This window comes from Gymnoscopelus braueri (genome assembly GCF_963280865.1).
Source record: "Gymnoscopelus braueri genome assembly, chromosome: 12".
NCBI lineage: Eukaryota > Metazoa > Chordata > Actinopteri > Myctophiformes > Myctophidae > Gymnoscopelus > Gymnoscopelus braueri.
In genome coordinates, this window is record NC_137614.1 from 13,992,790 (window position 1) to 14,016,212 (window position 23,423).

General features: G+C 40.1%; 2 protein-coding genes across 6 annotated transcripts in view; both read right to left on the reverse strand.

The window, feature by feature from the left end:
* Positions 1 to 713: 713 nt before the first annotated feature.
* On the reverse strand, positions 714 to 14,234 carry phf8 (PHD finger protein 8). 4 transcript variants are annotated; one of them, XM_080444844.1, is made up of 22 exons: positions 13,790 to 14,234; positions 12,340 to 12,654; positions 11,986 to 12,071; positions 11,664 to 11,793; positions 10,766 to 10,926; positions 10,220 to 10,361; positions 9,409 to 9,595; positions 8,454 to 8,616; positions 8,231 to 8,318; positions 7,975 to 8,081; positions 7,789 to 7,880; positions 6,919 to 7,008; positions 6,500 to 6,793; positions 6,265 to 6,347; positions 5,974 to 6,152; positions 5,682 to 5,767; positions 5,280 to 5,401; positions 4,503 to 4,843; positions 4,029 to 4,124; positions 3,830 to 3,939; positions 3,353 to 3,719; positions 714 to 2,390 (listed from the first exon to the last, which is right to left on the reverse strand). In XM_080444844.1, exons 2-22 carry the CDS (start codon positions 12,435 to 12,437, stop codon positions 2,302 to 2,304), a joined length of 3,111 nt encoding a protein of 1,036 aa, XP_080300970.1. In that variant the 5' UTR covers positions 12,438 to 12,654; positions 13,790 to 14,234; the 3' UTR covers positions 714 to 2,301. The 4 variants fall into 4 exon arrangements, with proteins under 4 accessions (XP_080300970.1, XP_080300968.1, XP_080300969.1 ...); XM_080444842.1 differs by having other exon boundaries at positions 3,353 to 3,722; positions 13,795 to 14,232; XM_080444843.1 differs by having other exon boundaries at positions 3,353 to 3,722; positions 11,664 to 11,790; positions 13,790 to 14,232.
* Positions 14,235 to 15,449: 1,215 nt separating this feature from the next.
* wnk3 (WNK lysine deficient protein kinase 3) overlaps positions 15,450 to 23,423 on the reverse strand; it is a gene marked incomplete at its 5' end in the record, with an annotated part of 55,584 nt that continues 47,610 nt past the window's right edge. For both annotated transcript variants that reach the window (XM_080443717.1, XM_080443716.1), the window contains 4 exons: positions 15,450 to 19,366; positions 21,742 to 21,908; positions 22,146 to 22,235; positions 22,456 to 22,691. In XM_080443717.1, coding sequence (XP_080299843.1) covers positions 18,779 to 19,366; positions 21,742 to 21,908; positions 22,146 to 22,235; positions 22,456 to 22,691 — 1,081 coding nt within the window. In that variant the 3' untranslated portion in view covers positions 15,450 to 18,778. The remainder of the gene's footprint in view (positions 19,367 to 21,741; positions 21,909 to 22,145; positions 22,236 to 22,455; positions 22,692 to 23,423) is intronic.

Consider the following 23,423-nt stretch of genomic DNA (forward strand, 5'->3'; position numbering starts at 1 on the left):
AAATCTTTTCTCACACTTATGCCAATGTGTCAGATCACCCTCCCCTGTACCAATTGGCACCCTTGCCTGAAGTTGCCTACCCCTGCACTACACATTATCTTTACAGTGGTGTATACATGTGCACACGAAAAGCACAAGTCACAATGCTTTTAGCTTTGAAAAATATACTTTAATTCATCTTGATATGAAAATGTATTCAAACTGAATGAAAACCAGGGGGATAAAGATCCGACATTTTAACAAACAAATGCAATTTTATCCCAAAGTTGACTGGGAAAAGTTGCTGTTAGAATAAATTAACAGCTGCGGTAGTAATGCTTTGACAAGTCACCACTAAAGTATGGAGTACAATAAAGGAAACAACCCTGAGAATAACTGTGTGGTCCACACTAATCAGTCAAAAATGATCACTGGAGTGACCCATGAACTGTACTCATCATAAAGTAAGGAATAGCAATTTCATGGGAAGAAAAATCAAACTGATGTAAAGACTAGATGTGTTTAATACAACATGTTCCCCTTTATATCTTTAGGATGACAGTAAAACTCAGTGAATTCAATCTTTGAAATGTGTATAAGAATATTGGTCAAAAGAAAAAGCAAGCAAGCACATCCATGGAAAACTATCCATGTTGTTATACTATATTGGCCCTTTAGAATAAAAATCTCATTTTTGGTATGGGGCACTCAAATAATTTCAGTGAAAGAAAAGCAACTTTGCCCAAGGTGTATTTTATCTGTTCCAGGCCGTATTTGTATTTAACACATCATGTTTAACATATACAGTACACTGACAGTGTGAATATCAACAGTATTTCAAATAACAGATTAAATCAAACAAGGGCAGTTTGTTTTAGCACAATCAGTTCATTACATTGACAATACTACATGACAAACTAAGCATGACATATTTACTGCATACAAATTAAAAAAAAACTATTACATACCGTTTCCAAATACAGAAATGTATCATTTACAATGTATGTTAAGAAAGATTTCAAACAAGTCTTCTGAACTATAAAAGAAATTAAATTACAACATTTATTTACATATCACTCCACATACCTAATCGCCACCTTAAATGTCTTCTCATACAGTTAAATCTACAATTCCTTTTGATGCTAGATCATTCCTAAAACAAAAAGAAAGCATGTCTCTAGATCTGGCCCATGAATGTTGCTCAGACTTGGGATGCAAATTATGATAAACTGAGAGGCTGTCTCTTCAGCTCACATTTTACTGTTTTGTTTAGCTATATAAATAAATATTTACAATGACTTGAATGAACCAGTAAAAAATCATGAAACAATGAAGATACATTTTTATACAGTTATTACATGGCTGACAATTAGAAATGCAGGGAGGAAAAAAACGGAAATGTACATACATGGTTGAAGTGCTGACAACAATTACATAAAGAAAAGGAACTATAAGGAGATGGCAAAAATACTACTATATTAAATAAATATGAATAAATAAAGTTGCATGATGCAAGGTCTCCTTGGGAAGACTATTTTGGCATCAGTTTAGCACTTTCTATTCAGGTATTAGGCTATTTGTAATAGTTTGCCAACAGCAGGGACAAAATGAAATTGTTTAAAATGAAATGTAACATGTGGCACAGTGGACATTTACCACATGCATTAAAACATTTGCCAAATTCTGTCATCAGTATAACAACTGGTGTTCTCCTATATCATTCACGACAATGATATACAGTATGTCACTGAAATGTAAAGAAAACTAAAAACTGGGGGAAATAACTATAAAAAAGGTAATCCTGTCCAATTAAGACAAAACACTATTTTACCTGACAATAAAATGTTCTTTCCCTTTCATAATAATCATTATAACCTCTATGCCTAAATATAAAGAGTAACACAAACTCAAATAGCCTAAAACCTCAAATGAGTACATCAATTTAATGTGCTAGCTAGTCTTGTTGGATAAATCTAAGTCTGTAAATTTGGAATTACTACTTATTTTCTTGCATTATTTGTAGAAAAAAAAGAGGATTTACTCACTAAAAAGTTGTGAAAAATGTTTTTAACCATCAAATTAGGTTTGCCGTAGATAACTTAATGTCTCCTCAAAACAAGCAATATGTAATGTTATAAGTGGAAGCACTGTGTCAAAAAGATAATGTGTATGACTTTTATGAGAAGATGACATAACTAAATAACTGTAGTACAAAATATAAATCACTATCATCTGAAGCAGTTACTTCCTTGAAGCCTTCTATAATAAAAAGCCATTTTCTTCGTTCCCATGTAAAATCTTCAGCCACATTTCCAACACGTCTCACAAGAGAAGCTTGCCATTGCGGTGGATTTTCAGGATTTTTCCAAGTCTCTGTTTTGCAGTCGCAAGTCCTTTCTTTGGACGCTTCCCTGATAAATGAGGGCGGAAGGAGAGCAATGAATTAGAAAAGGTGCGGTTGCTAAAATGAGTAACCACTGGTTGACACTATACATATTGTATGAAATTCACTGTTGATAAGTGTGTGTGTAGTCTAGTCCATTGATATCCATTCATATATTCATTATCAATAGACATACAGTATATGCATGCATAATATTCACTGGTGACATGTATAGATAGAATGTAGTGTACAACAGTAATTCAGAACTAGACCCAGTGCAGATGTCTAGTGTTAAATCAAACCATTTTATTTAATTTTAGATTTATTTGTATCTGTCCTGATTTGGCCCTTGACAGTTGACACTACTCTTACCTGTGCATATCCTGTTTTTCACTCTTATGGCTGTTGCTGCTATGACATAGGGGTGGGACGATATAACTCACAATACAAAATTTTGATATTTGTCTCTCGATAATGACGTCACGATACACAATATCTGATATAATCAATATACTGCACACATTTTCATCTAAGACACATCACGATGTCTGTAACTGAAGAAATAAATACTAATAAAAATGCAAAAAGCGGGAATCCTGTATTTACTCACAGAATTGATATAAAAGCTTATCAGATTCTTTAGTGTGCATCACAAACTGGCCAATTGTGCATGAACAACAATTTGAATAGTAGCTCTGTAACATACACTGACAGCAACCTTCCCACAACTCCATGTGTAAGTTCTTGGTTCCAGTCAGGCTTCCCAACTAACTTTTTTCACCACCGTCCCAAAATACTAAATTCAAATGTAAGAATATTGATACCTAGCGCCAGTGTATTGACAACGAAAAGGAAGCACGACAATATATCGCAGTGTACATTTTTGGTCCCACCCCTACGATGACAACTGAATTTCTCCCCTTGGATTAATCAATGTTATCTTATCTTCATGGCCAATGGGCCATGAAGTGTTAAGCCACCAATGCTTACCTTGACCTGGCCCTGTGGTGCCTTGGCTTGTAACGCCTACAGGAGTCCCACCTGATGGAGAGTAAGTGCTGCTGTTCTGAGGAGAGAGTGAAGGTCGCCTAGAAGTGAGGAAAACACCGGGGGCCATGGCTCCACTGCCTCTGGGTCCTCCGGGGCCAAAGGGTCCTGGTCCTGCTGTGTATTCATGGTCCAGCAGACTGGCAGAGAAATACTCCATTCTCCTATCTGGGCTGAAGTTTGGTGCCGACTCTGGAGCTGCTGGAGGAGAGGGTGGCGCTGCTTCTACCTGGACAGGAGGTGGGGCTACAGGTGCAGGACGCGCAGGACGCGTTTTTTTGGTGTACTTTCTCTTGGCAGGTTTCTGCTGCTGCTATGTTATAACAGACAAAAAAATAATTAGAGTTCAAGTTCAATGCCCCAGGGGTTCATAGTTCATTGCTTGGTTGGTTCAGCTGATACACTGTCCCCTCAACTCACCTGATGTGCTAGCTTGGCAGCAGCAGCAGCAAGGCCAGTTTCTACTGATGCTACTCTAGCCCCTTCCCTCGCTGGGCGCTCCTGTTTGGGAAGGGTTGGCATCACCCGGGCTACAAAATGGCAACAAAATGTTTAGGGATCAAACCACCACAATCTTAAAACTGATACTGATGTTCTCTGATGTAACTAAGTTGATTACCTTTGGGGCTCCAAGGCGTGTCATCCCAATTTTTCTTCCGTTTCATCTTGGCTTTGTTGGCTCGGTCCTCCTCATCAGACTCCAAGGAGGGGTAAACTGAAAGACATATTTGAGAAATATTGAGAAACAATAGGTTGAACATTAACCAATTGTAATATGTTGTGCTGTGAACTGCCTTGATCATCAGCAGGCACAAGGAAAGTGTGTGAGAGTGACTGAGTGTACGTGTGCTTCCTGTATCCATAATTTTCCCGGTGTTACTAATATGGCAGATGTAGGTGTATGACCTATGTTAACCGTGAATGTGTTCATGTGTGTTGTTTACGTTAAACTTGTTTGGATTGATGCACTAACTGACACACATGTTATTTCGAGTGCATATGGCATCAGCAGCAACTTATAAAATACATTAAAAGGGACCAACTATTTTTCAATGTGGACTCAAAGGAATTAAAATGTGTGTGCGTGTCTCACCATAATCTGAGTCTTTGAAACAAGTGCCCAGAGCCTCTTGCTCATCTGGACTGTCGTCCTCACTCAGATGTCGGGCTGGCTTTTTGATGGCCCGTTTCCCAGGCCGCTGCTGAATGGCAGGCTTCTTCTCAGGATTTGACCCTGTCTTTTTTGTACCTCCAGTCACCCACACTGCCCTCCCTCCCTTCTCCTTGACCACTCCCAGTCCCTCGGTCAGGCCCCCAGAGATGGAGAGGGGAGACGAAGAGGATGAGGAAGAGGAGGATGAGGAAGGAGGGTTAGCCATGGAAAGCATGCCTTGGATTGCATCCCGGGTACTGGGAGAAGCCGGTGCTTCCTCACTGAGTCAAAGAAAAGACAGCTGGTTAACTAGTACAGTAAAACCATGGTTAACTAGTACAGTAAAACCATAAAATGAATGGACAGTTTCTATGTGAATTTTGATTGATTGATTGAATATTTTATTAGGCAAAAAATGTAAAACAGCACAGTTACATTTAAAAATACTTTGTCTAACAGGTCCGTTCATAAAAGTCCTTGCGGACTTGTTTCCAATGAGGGCCTTGGTATTCAATTCATAGGCATATGCAAGATTTTGAGCAAATAAGGTTGTTACAAAAACATGACAAGACAGGACATTACTCCTTCACAGTTTTACTCAGGTACAAAAAAAGTTTGAATCTACTACACTATCAACATTTTGGTCTTTCCTTCATCCCGATCCTTAAATGTGATTCCTGTGTGCTAGGGGATAAATGGCCATCATGAAGAACCAACCTGAGTGCAGCAGAGTCCAAGCCTGCCACTTGCTTGCTGGCTTTCAACAAGTCCAGAATGCCTCCAGCTCCACCCTTTACTCCATGGGCTGCCAGTACCTCCTCATCTGTTGTATAGTCCTCCTGAAGCCACATGGGCATAAATGCATTAACATCGTACAGTAAGCACTGCTGTATGACATTGTTAAGCCTAATTTATGCTCCATTGTACGGTCGTGTTGTGCGTAAAAAATAGCTGACCTACAAGTTCATGACTTGTTGCGGTGCAACACATTGTGAGCTTGTACCTTGGTTCTATTTTTGCGTACGACAAATAATGATAGAAGCTCAGAGTATTGGATGCCAGGTTGATTATAATAAGAGACATGGCATTTTCATTTGGATATTATTCATATAATCTCACCTCAATGTCAAAGTCCACCTCGCCTGGTTCTCTGATACGATTGGGGTCAGAGCAGGGTTTGGCTCGGGGAAGTTTCCTAGGAAGACCTAAGAAGTCCCAGATATTTTTCATTCGTTATACAATATTCAGTGGTTATAGTTCAGTGACTCTTAAACCAGATTAAATGTTACTTTTTTTAGTCAAAACGTTGGAAGAAAAGAATGGCAAGACTATGGTTTCACATCATTAAACAAGTTCTCCCTAGACCAATTAAAATGTTCATAGTTCTGTTGAGTCAAGATTTCCTCTTTACCACTTAGCTTCTTCTTCTTGCCAGATGCTGCAGGCTTGCGTCTTGGAGGCGGAGTTTCGTCAATCTGCAGCTCATCCTCAGATTCAAAGTCAGAGAGGCTGGACCCCTCCATGTCCAGGTGCTGGTACTGTCCAGCACTTCCTGCTCCATTACTGCCACCTGAACGGCTTTCTTTCTTCCTACAATCAGGGTAAAGATAAGAACATAGCAATGAAATAAAGATTGAGAAAGAGTGCCACCTATAGTAAGAAAATGTAGTACAATGATGAGATTTCTGGACTCAAAGCTTACCCTTTAATTTTACCATTGGTCAGTACCAGTTTTAGCTTGCTTTTCTTTAATTTCCCTTCAAACCCATCCAGTGGTAGGTCCAACTAGAGTGCAAGACATTTTAATTGTGAGCAAAGGATTTCCAACAATACAATCCATAGTAAGAAAGAGCAATGTCTAATAATAACAAAAAAGATAATAATGACTATTCAGTGTACATTGTTGGTGTCTTCTGTGAAGTCTGCTGAACTCGTACCTTGTTTTTGTTTTTGGACTTCCCAGGTTGGAATTTCTTGAGTGTGTGCTTGGTATGGATCTCAAGGAGGTCCAGTTCTCCCGCCTCTGCCTTGAGTAAAGACTTCTGGCCCTTTTTCTTGGTTACAGGGGGTCCTACACCAACTAGACCATCCTTAGATTTGGGACCTCGCTTTTTGCCAGGGGGGCGGCCTGAACTCTGAGAGGTGGTCAGTGGAGCTTTTTTTTTTTCTTTGGAGAGAGGTGAACCAGGGAATTGAGTTCCAGTGCGGCCAATGTTTTGCTGAAATATGTCCTTGGAAAAGAGAGAGCGACATTTGATAAGAGATCTATGATAATAATAAAGTCTAACACTTTTACTGCATGAAAACTGTATGATGCACTGTTACATACTTTCACTTGAGTACTTCTGCCAATTACCTCAACCAGGCGGATCTCCTTGGCCAGGTCCTTTATTAGCTGCTGCGTCTTGATAGTTTCTGGGATTTCCACCTCATGGTCACTCAAAGCCTGAGTATGAGAAAATCATAATCTATCATATGTGACAGCATCATTTCTGACTAAATGTTACCCAGAGCTAGTGTCAAGAGTAATTTCAGAAAGGAGAGGGAAGGAACAAAAGAAAGAAGGTAAAAAGAAAGACAAAAATATACAATCCTTAAATGACCATACCAGTGTTTTTGCATGTTGGGCCAGTTCTACAAATCTTGTACTGTATTTTTTACAATACTGGTGAATCAAAACATTTTCCAAAGCATACTTAACCTTTTAGTTTGGGAATAATTACAAAACCCATTTTTTTTTATTCTAAACTTTCAAGTGATAAACCAATCTTAAAATTACTTTGTTTTATCCAGTTGTTTGAGTGTTGAATGTTTGTACTGCTTGTACCTTTAGAAATCGTCAATAAAGTATTCAATTATCTAATGGCTCTTTAATTCTCATGTCTTTTTCTAGGGAAGATAGCAGATATTTTGTGTCGATATTCAATACATTTTAAAATGGCAGTAGAAAAACATTACTAGAATTAATATATCAGCAGACCAATATAACAGTCAAACCTTAATTTTCAGGTAGCCTTTTCAAATCAAATTGCGCTTTTAACTGCATTACACAAAATGGTAACATAACTTTGACAAAACTTAATGGAAGTCAATGGCTCCCTGAAAGGTAGGGGTGGGGGGAATATTATGCACTGGAAAATGGCCGGCAGTAATATAAAACATATGTCATTAACACATGGGAAAACACTGGTGCGGTCGTTTCAGTTAACGTGAATCACTGAGCGACCTCTTTGCGGGTCCAGGTACGGAAGGCATTGTTCAGGGCCTTTGCTCCGTGGACCAGGTAAGTGGCAGGATGTCTGCGGTTTTCTCTCAGACCTGCAAGAGAAACCAGAGAAAGAGTTAGTGAGATCACAATAATCTATTTACTAGCTAGTAATACAATTTGTGGTAAGGCAGTGAGGTCTCTTACCTCTAAATGTATCAAGAAGGTGCTTTCCGACATACCAGCACACAGTCTCAAAGTTGGGGAATTTGAAAAGGTCTGCTGTACTTAATCTCTTCTCTATTTCATACGCTCTGAGGGTAAAATACAGCACAAGTCAACTCAGTGATCAATGGAAATGGCCACAACCTGGAATGTATATATACATGTCGATGGATGACTCAAGACAAGTTCTAAATACTACCAAATATACCATAATAAAACGGAACCAGAGGGGACTAACCGTAGCTGCATGTCAATGTTGAGACTGTGCAGGAAATTCCCTCCAAAAGCCAGGCAGTCTACTGGAGTCAGCACAGAATGAATCCACCCTGGGGGAGACACAGAGGAGAAAACATTTGAATTCAACTAGTAACAATACTAATACTGCAATAACAACTACTGTATATGCCAAACCCAAACTTGCAACTTCAAACCCAAAACAAACAACAAACATTATAGCTTACCTGTTGGGATGAAAAGAGTGTTTCCTTGTTTGACAGAGCACTTATAGCACATGTCAACTTGATCGCCGAAGAACATCTCATTCTGACTCGATGAGGCGCTCCAACGCTCAAACAGGGCCAAGTTGGCTGGTGTGGGTGAGATCAGGTAGAAGATTTTCTCACCCTGAAGAGTGGCAAGGATACAGATCCTACTGTTATTTATGAGAATACATGTCTTCAAATCAAAAGCTCCAATGAATTCAAAGTATTAAACTCATTTAGGTACAAAGACATAATACAGGAATTAAATGTACAAATGCATTTTTGGAAATAGAATAGGTAAAGGTGGGACATTGAACATGTCGTTTTCATGCATATGCTCTTGCTCAGGCAGTCTCAATGTTATCATTTATGCAAGAGCTGTTTGTTTTTAGTATAGTAGAGACAGGAAACTGACGGCAGAGCGAGGGAAGGACATGCAACACAAGTCTTCAGTCGTAAACAATAATGGTGTGTTCATGTTATCACCGTCCCCCCAGTTTCATTGTTGGTTCTCAAAGTGGGGTCTGGGGACCCCCAGGGGTCCTTGGGGGGGTACCAGGGGGTCCCCATCAAAAGTAGTTAATATAGCTCGAGCTTGTAGATCTGCTATTTTTAAAAAATCGTGAAAATGCATGCAAATCTTTGAATATATACATTTTAATGTTTTTTAAAGTAAACACTTTTAATTCAAATCTTTAAACAAAATACTTTTGAAATGTGGGTCCGCGGCCAAATAAATATATTTTTGGGGGTCCTCGACATGAAAAAGTTTGAGAACCACTTGTATAGCAACATCACTCATATGTAGCAACATAAGTTTTTCAGAAAACTGTTAGGATTTAGAAGACATTTTTAGAATCGCCTCAGGTCTTAATGAGTTAAAGAACCTTTGCTACATCTGAATCTCAAAAGCAGTAGTATTTTCCCCACTTACCCTCAGAACATGATACCACACTGAGGTGCCTCCAAAGTCAATGTGGAAGTCTGTGTAGCTATCCTTCACTCCCATCAAGCAATACTTCTGAACGTTTGGGCGCTCAAACACAGACTCCTCGGGCCAGAGGTTTTCCACCCAAGACAGTTTCCTTACTATCTTTGGAGTTTCTACCAGGTTTGACAGCCTGAAAACGGAGACACATTTATTTATTTTACATTTATTTTCAAAAACATGAACTCTCAAGTGTTCACATACATATAAGTACGACATAATATTCAGGTGGTTAATTGAGCTTGAGGGAGAAATTATATTAAACCAACTTACTGTACCCATACAGTAAATTAATGGACTATGGGTCACTAATCTATAATATATGTATTGTTTTACCTTTCCTATCTTATTATTTCTCAATGTCTCTCAGGTTTTTTTCTCACATTGAACTGCACTTGATATATGAAACGTGCTATATAAATAGACTTTGATTGATAATGAACTCCAGATCTCACTATGATGGTTTAGGATGATTATCTGTTAATAACAGTTGGTATTACCATCTTACTGATTCATCTGTAGCTAAACAATCCTCTTTAGCTAGCAAGTTCACAGTTGTTAAATCTAACCGAACCAAATCATTTTAAATGTAAATAATAGGGCTAGAGCTTAAGATCTATAATGAATTATTATTGGTTTACATTCATTGGGATTCATTACATTCATTACATTATTAGCAGCGAACACAAATGATTACATCATCATCAATGCAGAGTTTATTATAGATCAGTGTGATGGGTTACATATCCAGTGGTACCTAGTCTCAGAAAACTCCAGGCTGATCACATTGAGTACTCTGTCTCTGTTGGGGCGGTTGTAGTATTCCACAAAGTCTCCTAATCGCATCTTCATATCACTTTGACGAGATACATCAATCACATCAATTTCTTTGTCCGCACCTAGGATCAACACATAATCATGTTTCAGACATGAGCCCATGATACAACCTAGAGTCACATAGAAGTCTAATTTATACTTCAATAACTGATTTTCAAGCAAACAATACAACAAAGTATAAAGTAGGCTTTATACATCACAAGAAATAATATTTCTAATAATTCTTTCTGAGCACACACTAGCCTGGGAATCTCAATGGCAACAACATCCTGTCGTCCAGGGAACAATAAAATATGTTATTTAGGATAAACGTAAATCTCCCTGGCTGGTACGCAGTTGTTACAAAGTGGATTGTTTGAGCCATAGTTGGCATTGTGACCGTGACGCGTTGTGAGCTTGTAGATTGGCTAAACAAAAAAATGTGAAAAAGTTAGTCTTGAGCCCTGTGATCTGGCTCGAGGCATACCGATGTAGTGCTCCACATCGCTGACACCAAACGACGAAGGGGGCAGGTTCATGCCAAGGCCATCCCGCCTTAACACCATGACAGGAACACTGAATGAACGCTCCTCTAGAAACTCAACTGTCAGCTGGGCCCCTGAGGGCTTCAGCAGCACCTCATCCGCACTGTCATAAAATAAGTCACACATACAAAGACACAGACACACACACACGCACAGCCGCACACACAGAAGATGTGATTGTGATCACAATATTTTTCTTTAAAAGAGAATGTTGTGCCCATTAAATAAAAACAGATGTTTCAGAGCTTTTAAAACATGTCTTGGGATTATGGGCACCTATACGACAGCATCTCTCTCAGTATCTTTACAAATTCCTCAATGTAAATGGAAAATAAAGATAAAAGTAAAGATTGACACTACAGTGGTCCTGCCCCGCCATGGCGAGATAGGGTGATGCATTGTTGGTTGTCAGTTCTCCAAACGTTTCCTTTCTAAAGATACCTTGGAAATCCAGGTGGCTGTAATATATACATTTTGTAAAGGTGCTATATGTACCAATTGCAGACTTTTCATTTCTAACTATTGGCAGTAATGTTATGCAATTACTACTAGATATATGCCTTTGTTTTCTTTCATTAACTGAGAATGCCATTCCAAATGCATTGGTCCTTGTAAACATTCGGTTTTTGAAACGTTGCGGTTTCATTTACTTGAATTAGTTTGTCACATATCATCATAGTCTGTCATGTCAATCATGTCCTGCTCAGTGTTAAGTCCCACTTTGGTATTCTATTTTATGCAGAAATACATCAAACCAAGGAAGACCAAAGTCCCCTGAACACAACTGTTTGAGGATTTAAATAGAATGATGTGTGCATGATGCCTCAAATGTAGATGTACCTTGGGAAGGTGCGGCTGCGTAGCTCCCTGACGAACTGCGGACTTCCTGTCTTGACGGGCCGACTTGGATCTCTTGCTACACTAAGACCACCATCTGCCTGCTTATTGCCCCCACGGCGCTTACGCACTGCTTGGAAGAGAGGGGAAAGACAATCACATTTACAGTCAAAGACAGTCCAAAAGTCAAAACAAACACTGCAGCAACCAGCACTTCAGAGTATTTAGTTGGGGCATCCAGAAGAGCTAGCTGTGCTGTAAATGACCAAGGAAATACTGCATGCAGTATGGCATGAAGGCAAACCCAGAGGGAACTATAACTTACTGACAGATGGCCCATGGGAGACCTGACAGTTGGGGCAGTGATACAGATCAATCTCTGCAGCTTTGTCCTCCTCCACTCCAACACAACTGCAAAGAAAATGATCAATTATTACATAATGGAATGCAGAATAGGTTCATGATTAATTTAACCAGGTAAATGTGTTGTACGTACTTTGTGGTTGTCACAATAGTCATGTCAAATTAGGCCCATAACTGATAATGGCAAAACAGACTGAGTTGAGTTTTTCATAATTCACAACCATGAGAGTTGTAATACACTAGATACAATACATAATATATAATTTACAACATCAAGTGACTTGTAAGAATATGTAAATTGTAAAAACACACTCACCTCCCATGGAACCAGTCTTGACAAATGTCACACTCTATCATGAAGCGTGTCACATCATACGGCAGACGACACAGGCAGTACACAGGTACTGATGCCATACTGAGTGTAGGTATGGAGCTCAGCACTGTCTCAAATATCAGTCCAAACTAAATCCAGGAGACAGATGCTTGTATGTAATGTGTCCAAAGGTGAACCAAGATCCTCCTAGGCAAAGCTGTTACTGGTGGTGAACCGAGCTGCTCGTCCAACACCCGACTTCCAGATTCCCACTTCTTCTGGCAAACATGGCACACCACACAGCATTCACCTACAAACCTGTTCAAATTACAGCAGCACAACCAAGAAGCTGTGAGAAATATGCAGTGGTGGAAAAAGTACTACATTTTTCTACTCAAGTAAAAGTATCAATACTGCAATGTAGAAATACTCTGTTACAAGTGAAAGTCTGGAATTCGAAATGAAAGTACAAAAGTATTGGTATCATAATGTACTTTAAGTACCAAAAGTAGAAAGTACTCATTATGCAGAATGTACCATTTCACAGGTTTTCAAATGTATAAAACTCTTTTGAAAATAGCATTTCTTGTAGATCGGCTATTTTCGAATGGGCAAAATGTACATAGGGCTGAAGTAGTTAATGTATGTTTGGTAATAATAATCAAAATCTACAAAGTAACTAGTAACTAAAGTTTTCAAATAATTGTAGTGGGGTAAAAGTACAATATTTGCCTTTGAGATGTAATGGAGTACAAGTATAAAAGTACTGAAAATTGGAAGTACTCCTGTAAATTAAAAATACCTAAATTGTACTTAAGTACAGCACTTGAGTACGTATAGGTACGTTACAACACTGGAAATATGAATGGAAGTTTAATGGTTCAACTATGACTTAGTATGTAACCCTGAGCGGAGTCACTTTCCTTGTTCAACATAGAGAAAACCAGCCTAATAAGCTCCTGTCACATACAAGAACAACTAGTCAGCGCAAGGTAATCTTTGCTCATTTTAGCTGGATTGGCTTGCCATAGTACAGCTGACTGTCAAAGAAACTTTTCACCATTGTCTCATTATAACGTTACATAATCAAATCTGACGTGTTGATAACTTGCTGGTAAAGCACACACAAAAAACTAAAACAAACCAAAGCACCGTTCTGGTACCTAGTGTACCCTGCTAGCTGATTAACTAGCTTGTAGCTTTCTATTTGTAAACACTGGATGTTGATACTGTGCCTGGGCGCTAAAACACTTAGCACACACGCTAGCAAGCTAGCTATGTTAGGTAATACTTAACGTCAGATATCAGTTTATTAAAACTCATATCTTCTATAATAATGCAAAATAATTGCATTCATGTTATACAATTTCACACAACAGCAAAAAACATTGGTTAATATGCTCACCTTTCTTTTTAAAAATACGTTGGCTAAAATGGCTTGTTAGCAACTTACCATACCGTGTAAAGCTAGCGGTCAGGAGCGGATGGAATCCCTACGACAGCTCGGGGGTCGATGCGGCCTTATTGTTCAGGCTGAATTAATCACAACTACCGCCACCACATTGTTGTTTAACGACTGTGCAATGTCCAGATATCATTGAGCATGTCCAGAAGTTCAGCCTGGCCGGGGCAAAACAGTGGAGAAGACGCCTATATAAGCACACTGACTGGGAATAAATGAGCACGTAAACGCATCAGCGCCATTTCAAAGGCAACAGCGCGAGACGTTTGTTCGTCTCTGTCCGTTGTTGAGGGAACAATAAAGTTGCGCCTGATCATCACACACAGGGCTGCGTTCAGCGAGACGACGCTGCGGAATAACAAAACGCTCGCCCCAAAACACAGTCACCCCGGGGCAAATCCGGCGGTATTCACCTGGTATGCCTAAACCGTAACCTGATTGATTGATTGATTGATTGATTGATTGATTGATTGATTGATTGATTGATTGAAATACTTTATTTAAAAAGACATGGAAACAGTGCATGGAAGTACAATTCACAATACAAGGTCCTCTAAACTGGATCGCCCATAAAAGCACAATGGCTTATTTAAAATGAGATCCCACCAGCACTCAAATCATGATGACAATTAAGAAAACAGACAGATATACACTACTATGCAGAACGTCATACAATCAGTATGACGTTTAAGTAAACCATGCCTAAACCTAACCTTAATTATTCCTAAACTTAACCCCGGTAAAACGGTACCAAAACCTAACCTTGTTCCTAAACTTAACCTCTTATTTCTAACCTTATCTTCAGTAAAACAAATGATCCCGCGATCCCGCGAAAAAAAATGGGGGTGAGCGTGTTTTGGGGCAAGTCTTCCGGTTACCGTCCATGGTTCAGAAAGGCCAAACATTGATGTAAATATTCATATTTTATCCAGGGGATGGAAAAAGTAGGTTACTCACATTTTTTACTTAAGTAAAGGTATCAATAGCCTACTACAATATAGAAATACTCTGTTACAAGTAAAGGTCCGGAATTCAAAAAGTATTGGCATCAAAATGTATTTAAAGTACCAAAAGTAAAAGTACTCATCATGCAGCAGAATGTCCCATTTAAAGTTTTCAAATGAATAAAATGTATAAAAATCTTTTGAAAATAGCAGATCTACAAGCTCACAATGTGACACATTGTGAGCTTGTAGATCGGCTATTCTCAAATGGCCAGAAATGTATATAGGCTGAAGTGCTTATTGTATGTTTTGTAATAGTAATCAAAATCTACAAAGTAACTTATAAATTGTAGTGGAGTAAAAGTACAATATTTGCCTCTGAGATGTAGTGGAGTAGAAGTAAAAATACTGAAAATGTAAAATACTCCAGTAAAGTAAAAACTCCTAATTACTTAAGAACACTTGAGTACATGTACTTAGTTACTTTACACCACTGGTAATATGTCCATGGTTCAGAGAAGCCAAACGTTGACAAGATTATGTAAAATAATTGTTATCACTTTTCAATTTCAACAATTTTCCACTGGATATAGGACAGTAAAGGACACACAACAATAACAGTTTTGATGTTTAACTCCATCATTTATTTTGATTAGTTACAAAACATAAATAAAATCAACAGTTGAATTAGTTATAATTTACAGAGGCTAAATCATATGCAACATACTTTTCATTGTCTACGTTTCTCTGTTTAAATATCCTTTAATCATTGGTTCTCAGTCATGCCATTTTTGGTGGTCCCCACATTTTATTTTATTTTCAATATTTGTTAGTATTATTTTCTATGCAGACCGGTAGGTATACAATGGTCCAATAATTTACCATTTACTCTGGTCCAGCTGAAATATAATACATTTCCCAACCGACCAAAACCTTCTAATAATCATCCCAGGCCTGTCTTGGCCCATGAAAGATGTAATAAAGCCAGGGGAGTCCCATATCTATGAACAGAGATGAGAACCAGTGATTTCTAGTTTCAAATAACCTCTGATTTATAATGATGAGAACACAATTTTACAATTTTTACAACCCCAGTTCAAAATACAAAAATAATCTTTTTTCCTTTTAGATAACATTTTGGTAACACTTCAAGGACAGGGCGAGTTCCACATTTCATATCATGAATATCATCAAAGCTGTGGCATGTGGTGAACATGTTAGTAATGGACATGACAGCACAGTAACTCACCTCCACTAATAATGAACTACATCTCGTGAAAATGTGGGTTGTCTCGAAAAACAACATAAATACTGAAAACCATTATGTTAAATTCTAAATTATGTGTAGTTGTAAAGTTTTACTTTTGAACAACCATAAGCTTAAGCACAAACTGTTCCTCCTTCCACTCTCTTATTTTAAGTGCGTCTCTGACTCACACTTAGCAGTTTCACAAACTGTACAATCTCCTGTTTGCCATGGCACAGAATCTCACAATCATTAATTTCAATGAAACAGAAATGCTGCTTTGACTATAGACTACTTGTCCTACCAAGTAAGGTTTCAAAAGATATATCAATGCCTGACCATTAATGGCCAAATCTGTATATGGCTAAGTACACTGATAACCCAATAAAACATCAGTAGATGTATTACTCCGTTTCCCTGCATCTATCACATAAGTGAATTTAGAAATAGAGGAATGAAATGTTACTGAATCAAGTAAACCATTTGAAGTGTGCACAAAGCACTTAATCGGTCCGCAGTCCAGCTTATAAAATAGTCACACACTTTAAACAGCCTATGGTGAATGACAAGTGGTTCTTAACTGAAATAATAAAAGGATCAGCATGATCCTTGACAAAAGGTCAAGTGAGTGGGGCTCACAAAATGCTATTCAACAACAAATTAGACCTAAACTGAAGACCATTATGGTTCTGCTCTTTTTTTTTCTCTCTCTCTTTTTGTTTAAAAGGCCCAATCAGTGATACACATGTAAAACAAATGGCTAGCCCCAACACACACACACACCAAAAAAAGAAGAATAAAATGCAGTGGAAACATGTTTTTATTCTATAGATGATTGGGCTCTTGATAGAAGGACTAACACTATAGACAACAGATACATTATTTTTTAAACTGCATTTGTTGTGGTTTGGGGCTGTAATATCTTTGTTTATATCGGTAATGTTTAAACATTGGAGTAAAACTAACATATTTGATGATTCATGATGGGGTAATAAAGTTCCAAATTGCATACTGTGCATCAACAAATTAAACTAGCGAAGAATGCATGTGAATATAATGTATATGTTCAAAACAATCTCAGAATGGACCTTTAAAGAGAGTAGCCCAGGACGTGAGCTTAGAGTAAACATTTTAAACTGGGTACAGTATCGTTAAATGAGAGGCTTGTTTTTGTATGAAAGCAATGGGGATGCAAATTATGACGCAGTGCAGCAGTATCACAAAGATTTGTCACACAGAAAAAAACACACTCTCACAAAAAAGTATTAACTCTAAAAGGCAATATGGGAACAACCTGTATGGCTTCCCCATTCCACAATAACTTGGCAGTTTTTCTTTTTTCATCTTGCTCCTCCGTATGACACCTTGATATGCATTGCGGCAATTCTAACACAAAAATGTTTTTTGTAAAAGCCTATCAGACTGAACACCAATTTACTTGTGACTGATAAATGACCCAATTTGGCTGTGTACAGCAGATGTGAGCTTTGTATAAATGTGTCAACAACAGATTGCATTAAGTTCAGGTAAGTCAAGGTCATGCAGTCTTGAGTCGATTGTATCCAGTTCAACCTCAATGCAAAAGTCTACTGAATACAGATGCCATATCTCAATTTCATCAACAAATTACCAAGATGAGCTCATTAGAACTTCTATCACGTGACTTGTGTCAATTCAAATTGTCTCTAATTTACATCTACAAAGTAAATTAAAATACAAACTAAGTACATGCTGTGCACGTGCATGACACTGCATATCAGTGTGCTCAGTGGCTTTGTGGTAGTGTTGGAGGCCAGATAACATTACCATGCTCTACTGTGTAACATGCTGTTGTCCTAACTGCGTTATAGTTCACTGCCCATTGAAACACTTTGTGCTATAGGCTTATACTTTTTAAAGGTTAGTTGATTCTGTCTTTGATTTTTTTTTCTCAACGTGCTTCTATAAAAATATTTGTTTTATGCCTTACAGACATATCACTACAATACATAATGATCAATTTAGATGACAGTTACTAATTGCACTTTTAAATTCATAGTCCTTTCAATGTAAGTAAGCATTGACAAATAAAACATAAAATATCAATAAATGATGTCAAAAATCTTTGTGTCCTTCATGTCTCAGCTTCAGTTCTAACAGAGTTGGACTGAAAATAGAAACATGACCATTAATTGAGGTCAAAAGACGAAGGGATATGTACTCAGACAACACGAGACATCACAAACACACGTTCACAATCACATATGTGCGCACGAGCACACACACACACACACACACACACACACACACACACACACACACACACACACACACACACACACACACACACACACACACACACTTATTGTGTGTGTGTTCATAACACTTATTCATAACCCCCTGTCCCTGGGTTTCCATATTGCCCTCTGTACATACTAGAATCTACCATCTCTCATATTCACTCCCACCTTTTCAGGAAATACACACAAATCCAACATTCCAGTCACATCCTTATCCTCTCTCTCTCTCTCTCTCTCTCTCTCTCTCTCTCTCTCTCTCTCTCTCTCTCTCTCTCTCGCTCGCTCGCTCGCTCGCTCGCACGCACGCACGCACGCACGCACGCACGCACGCACGCACGCACGCACGCACGCACGCACGCACGCACGCACGCACGCACGCACGCACGCACGCACGCACACACACACACACACACAAACACACACACACACACGTGTCATCTTGCTCCAACTTAATATTCCGGTCCCTCGCTCCTTTTAAAATCATCATCACTCTTTCCCTTGGTTTTGTTTTTTACTGCTGTCCCAGAGGAAGAGTGGAAGTGGGGGGTGTTGGGTGAAGTTTGGCACTGGAAGGCAGAGCAGCAGTAGAGCAGGAGGAGGAGCATGAGGAAGAGGAGGAGGAACAGGAGCAGAATGTCCCCCCGGTCGCAGTGCCACTGTCTGTGGGCACCGTAGTGCCAGCGCCAGGCAGCAGTGACCCAGCCGGGGGCATTGAAGTTGGAGGCATTTGGGAAGGCAACAGAGGTTGGCTCTGAGGCGGCGAGTTGGGCAGCTGGGCGATGGGCTGTGTCTGTGGTTGCATGGGCTGGGTCTGAGACAGTAAGGGCGCTTGCATCCGGGGATGAGGCATCTGCTGGAGCAGTGACGGCTGCTGGTAGGGCATCTGCTGGAGTGGGTGGGACTGATGGAGGTGTAAACTTTGCTGCAGCTGTGGGACTTGAGCCATGTGCGTTGGTGGCGGTGGCCCCGGTGAGCGCAGGGTGGCCAGGGTCCCCCCGCCTCCTGTGTAGTGAGACGAGGCGGACACAGGAAGGCTGGCAGGGGCTGGGGAGGTCTGGGAGTTCAGTGGAGCCACTTGGAACCAACCAGGTGGAGCCACCTGGGTGGAAAAGATCAGCACAATGACACATTTTACATTTATGATAACGATCAAGACACTTTTTACTCTGTAATAATAAACATTATTTATATAATACAGACAGGGAACATTGCATAAATCTTGGAACAAAATCGTTACCAATAAATGTCTTCACCAATGTGTTCGTTAAGGTGTCTAGTAACAAAAAGTATCAAGAAGTAGAAATTCAACTCCCCTAGAGGAACCTGTAGCAGTGATAGCTGTTTAACCCATTAAGACCTGAGGCGGATTCTATAAAATGCCTTCTAAAACAGTTAGTTCTATATAGCTAAAATGACATAGATGCTTTCTCGGATTGAATGGGGTACCCACAATCTTATCCGGGAAAATGTTAAATTTGGCCTTAAGTAGCTTGTCAAACTAGGGGTTTTTCATGATTCTAAATCCATAGCAAGCATTTGTTTTCCAGCTCACCACAAATCCATTCTTGGGGAAAATAAATATTGCTGGCTACATGCAAATTCAATTTGCATTCAATTATTCAAGTACCACGAAATACTGCTCCACAATGTCAAAAGCCTCATGAGACTATAGGTTGCCTGGAGGATCTGGTACATCCGGAGGGTAGAGGGGAGTATAAGGAGGTCAGTCTCCCCTCTCCAATGTCTGGCCCAGACAGCTGGCTCAGACATGTCTCTTCAGAGCTATAGAATGGGGCAACTGGGTGCCCATTGGGATTGGGTTTCCCAGGAACAACCGGAAGTGTTGCAGGAGCGGGTGTTTTTTAGATATCTGCGGACGGGAATAGGTGGTCAAAAAATAAATCCCACACCATCCGCAATAAACCGGATGTTGCGCACCTAGCATGTGTGGTGGTAGTGCTTTAATTTTGCTTGACATGAACACATTTAACTTATGGCTAATTGCAGAGGAGAACCTAATTTAAAAATGTTGTTCCCGGCAGGTATGTGCATAATGTATCTATTTAATAATAGTAAGTCCAGCTGAGGCCACTGTGTCGCTGTCCATGGTGCTGTAATGGCCGTCTCTGTCTCACTCTCTCTCTCTCTCTTTAGGTAGCTACCTGCTTCAAAATTGTCCATCCGACGTCCGTCGAACGTTTTTCGGCAGTACCTGTCCGAAAAAACTTTGGACAGACAAATGCCCATTCATACTCCTACCAAACTCTTCTGTGTTCTAAACCCCGCCCACTCAGTAATCTGATCAATGAATCTACCTAGCAACACTGCGGCTCTACTCGATGCTACTGAAGCGGTGTAGTACTGGATATCTATTTGGATATAAATCACAAAACACAACAAATATAAATATATATTTGTCCCTCCTAGAGGTTGGCTCGTGTCGTGAGACTGTTACCTCGATTGAGCAGCAAGTGCCAGAGAACCGCAGAAAAGCATACAGGTTTGTGAACGATTTATACATTTTACACATTAAATATGCCATGTAGTTGCACGATATTCATTGATTTCAGATCTACAGCTGCTTGTTATAAACCTTGATATAAAACTATGCAACTTCTACACAACAGTGTGGTACCCGTGGATGGCATCAGAATGAAGCCTGAATGCGGAAACGGAACTAAATTCTGTTTGTAATGTTTTTGTGTCCCAATGAAAATATTGTGGGATTATACAGGACTAGACAGTAATATTGTGGGATTATGTGGGACTAAACGGCATGTACATTTTGATGCGGGCAGGAGTGGTCCTAATGAATTGTGGTCAATCAGAAAGGAAACAATTGCAAGCGTGGGCTGGAATGGTCAGAAAATCCAATGGGAGCGGGTAGGAGAGGGACTAAGAAAACATTCCCACACAGGGCTGTACCCAGGAGGCCAGGGCTTCTCCCCTGTTCCATGTCCAAGGTGAAGGACCTCCAACAGCTGCCGCAAACATGTCCCTCGGGCTATGTAGTGGCGCACTTGGAAGCCCAGGACGAGTGCTTATAGGCAGGCACAGAGAGTGGTGAGAGTGGAGAATGGTGAGTCGGTCCCCGGTGGTGGTGGTTCTAAGACCTCCATGCGGTGCATGGCTGTGCGGTTATAAGACCTCCATGTGGTGCATGGCTGTGCGGTTATAAGACCTCCATGTGGTGCATGGCTGTGCGGTTATAAGACCTCCATGTGGTGCATGGCTTGTGTTACAATTTCCCGGATATGGTTGCAGGAACCCCAACCTTGAGCAGCTGTCACCAGTTCCCCTAATTCAACTCCCCTAGGGCCTTGGGGAGTTGAATTTCAACTTTTAAGACACGTTTTAGACACCTTCACAAAAATATTTGTGAAGATATGTCCCTTTTCTAATAACATTCCCTGACTAATATGAAAACTAGGGTAAATTCTGAAACAGTGTGTCATTTTTTTCTTATTTTTTTACCTCAGCTGGTTGGCTCCAGCCTCCAGCCAACTCCTGCACCTGCTGAATCTGCTTGATCTGATTGAGCGACGGCTTGGGAGGAGTGGGGCCCACCGTCTCCTTCGTCCAATCATCAACAAGTTTGTGCAATTCATCTGTGAATGTGCTCTTTCTAGGAGGACTCTGGTCTGCAGTAATAATAATAATAATAAACTATTTGTATAGCAGTTTAAAACAGTTACAAAGCATGTCACACAGCATTAAAGATTAAAAACAAAAGGAGAATTGTGCGTGAAGAAACAGACAGTAATCAGGTAGTAAAAGCGAGTCTATAAAAGTGTATAGTGAAGTGAAGGGACACTTAATTGAGCACCATCATCATCGCTAGCTGTATGTTGCCTCCATGTGATAGTGACAAACCTCACCTTTTTTGGTAGTCAGTGATGTGGGATGGTCTGGGTTGCAGTACAATCTGCTCTGTTCACCACCTGAGAAACTACTGGACTGCTGTATGCCTGTAGGAGAGCCATAATGAAATAGTTACACAATGTCAAAGAAACAGAGTAACAACCGAGAGAGACAGAGACATAAAGGAATGTTGAGTGGAATGTTGAGGGAAGAAAAGAGGAACATTGAGTGGAATATTGAGGGAAGAGAAGAGAAACATTGAGTGGAATATGTAGGGGGGGAAGAGGAATGTTGAATGGAATATTAATATGAAAAAAGTTACTGCACCAGGATGTGCGACTCCATTGTTGTCCAAATGAGAGTGAGGCCGAGGCCGGAGCTTGACTTTGAGCGGCCGGGACCTACGAGGGGAGAGGGCTGGGGGGCCCGTGGGCAGGGGAGGGGTCCGGGGCAGAGGGAGAGGCAGGGTGTGCCTGTGGTCTTTGAGCGAGCGGAGCTGTCTGTACAACTCCTGCAGCTCCCTGTTCTGCTGTGACTGGAGGGACACCACTTCTTTGATGTGCCTAAAGAGAAGGGGTTACAGAACAAAGAGATAAAGTTTGCTAAATTATGAAATTATTGGGTGTGAAAATCTAGTACAACTAGTGAAGCCATTTGAAAACTTAAGGGCAAATTATACTTCTGCATAGCCAGAGGGTCCGCTAGCAGCATTTGACATCAATTTCATCACAAATGTACAAACGCATCCCAGATTTTGTGACAGCGTGTGCACTGACTGGACATAGAAACTTGGACTCTCTGTTTGAGGAGAGGTTGAGTGAGAAGATCCCCACTGCAGTATAATATTATGTGACAATAAAGGAATTGAAATTTAAGTGATGTTTGTTGCCAAAGCCAACCAGTTGCATTTTACACCCTTGTCTGGCCAGACTCATATAGTATACACTACAGTATGTCGTGAAGACTTTGAAGCAATTTAATGAATGTGATTTGTGAGGTCACAATGACCTTGACCGTGGACCACCTAATTCTAATCAGTTCATCCTTGAGTCCAAGTGGACATTTGTGCCAACTGTAATGGAATACCTCATGGCGTTCCTGAAATATTGCGTTCCTGAGGATGGGATGGACGGACAGACGAACCATGGCTGTCTGCCGCAGATGTATAAAAAGCATCTGCGCTCTACTAAGAATAATAGGAATGCACAGAAATAATTGATGCAAGTTAGAGTAAACTAGTAGACTTCTTCTCGCAATGGCCTCTTGCCATGGCACATGTCCTTCAGTTGTCTGGA

Coding starts and splice junctions, on each gene's coding strand:
- phf8 (XM_080444842.1), bottom strand. CDS start 12,437: ATGGCATCAGTACCTGTGTACTGCCTGTGTCGTCTGCCGTATGATGTG. Junction 3,940..4,028: donor CACGCCTTGGAGCCCCAAAG/GTAATCAACTTA, acceptor GCCATTTTGTAG/CCCGGGTGATGCCAACCCTT. Junction 3,723..3,829: donor CTGCCAAGCTAGCACATCAG/GTGAGTTGAGGG, acceptor GTTATAACATAG/CAGCAGCAGAAACCTGCCAA.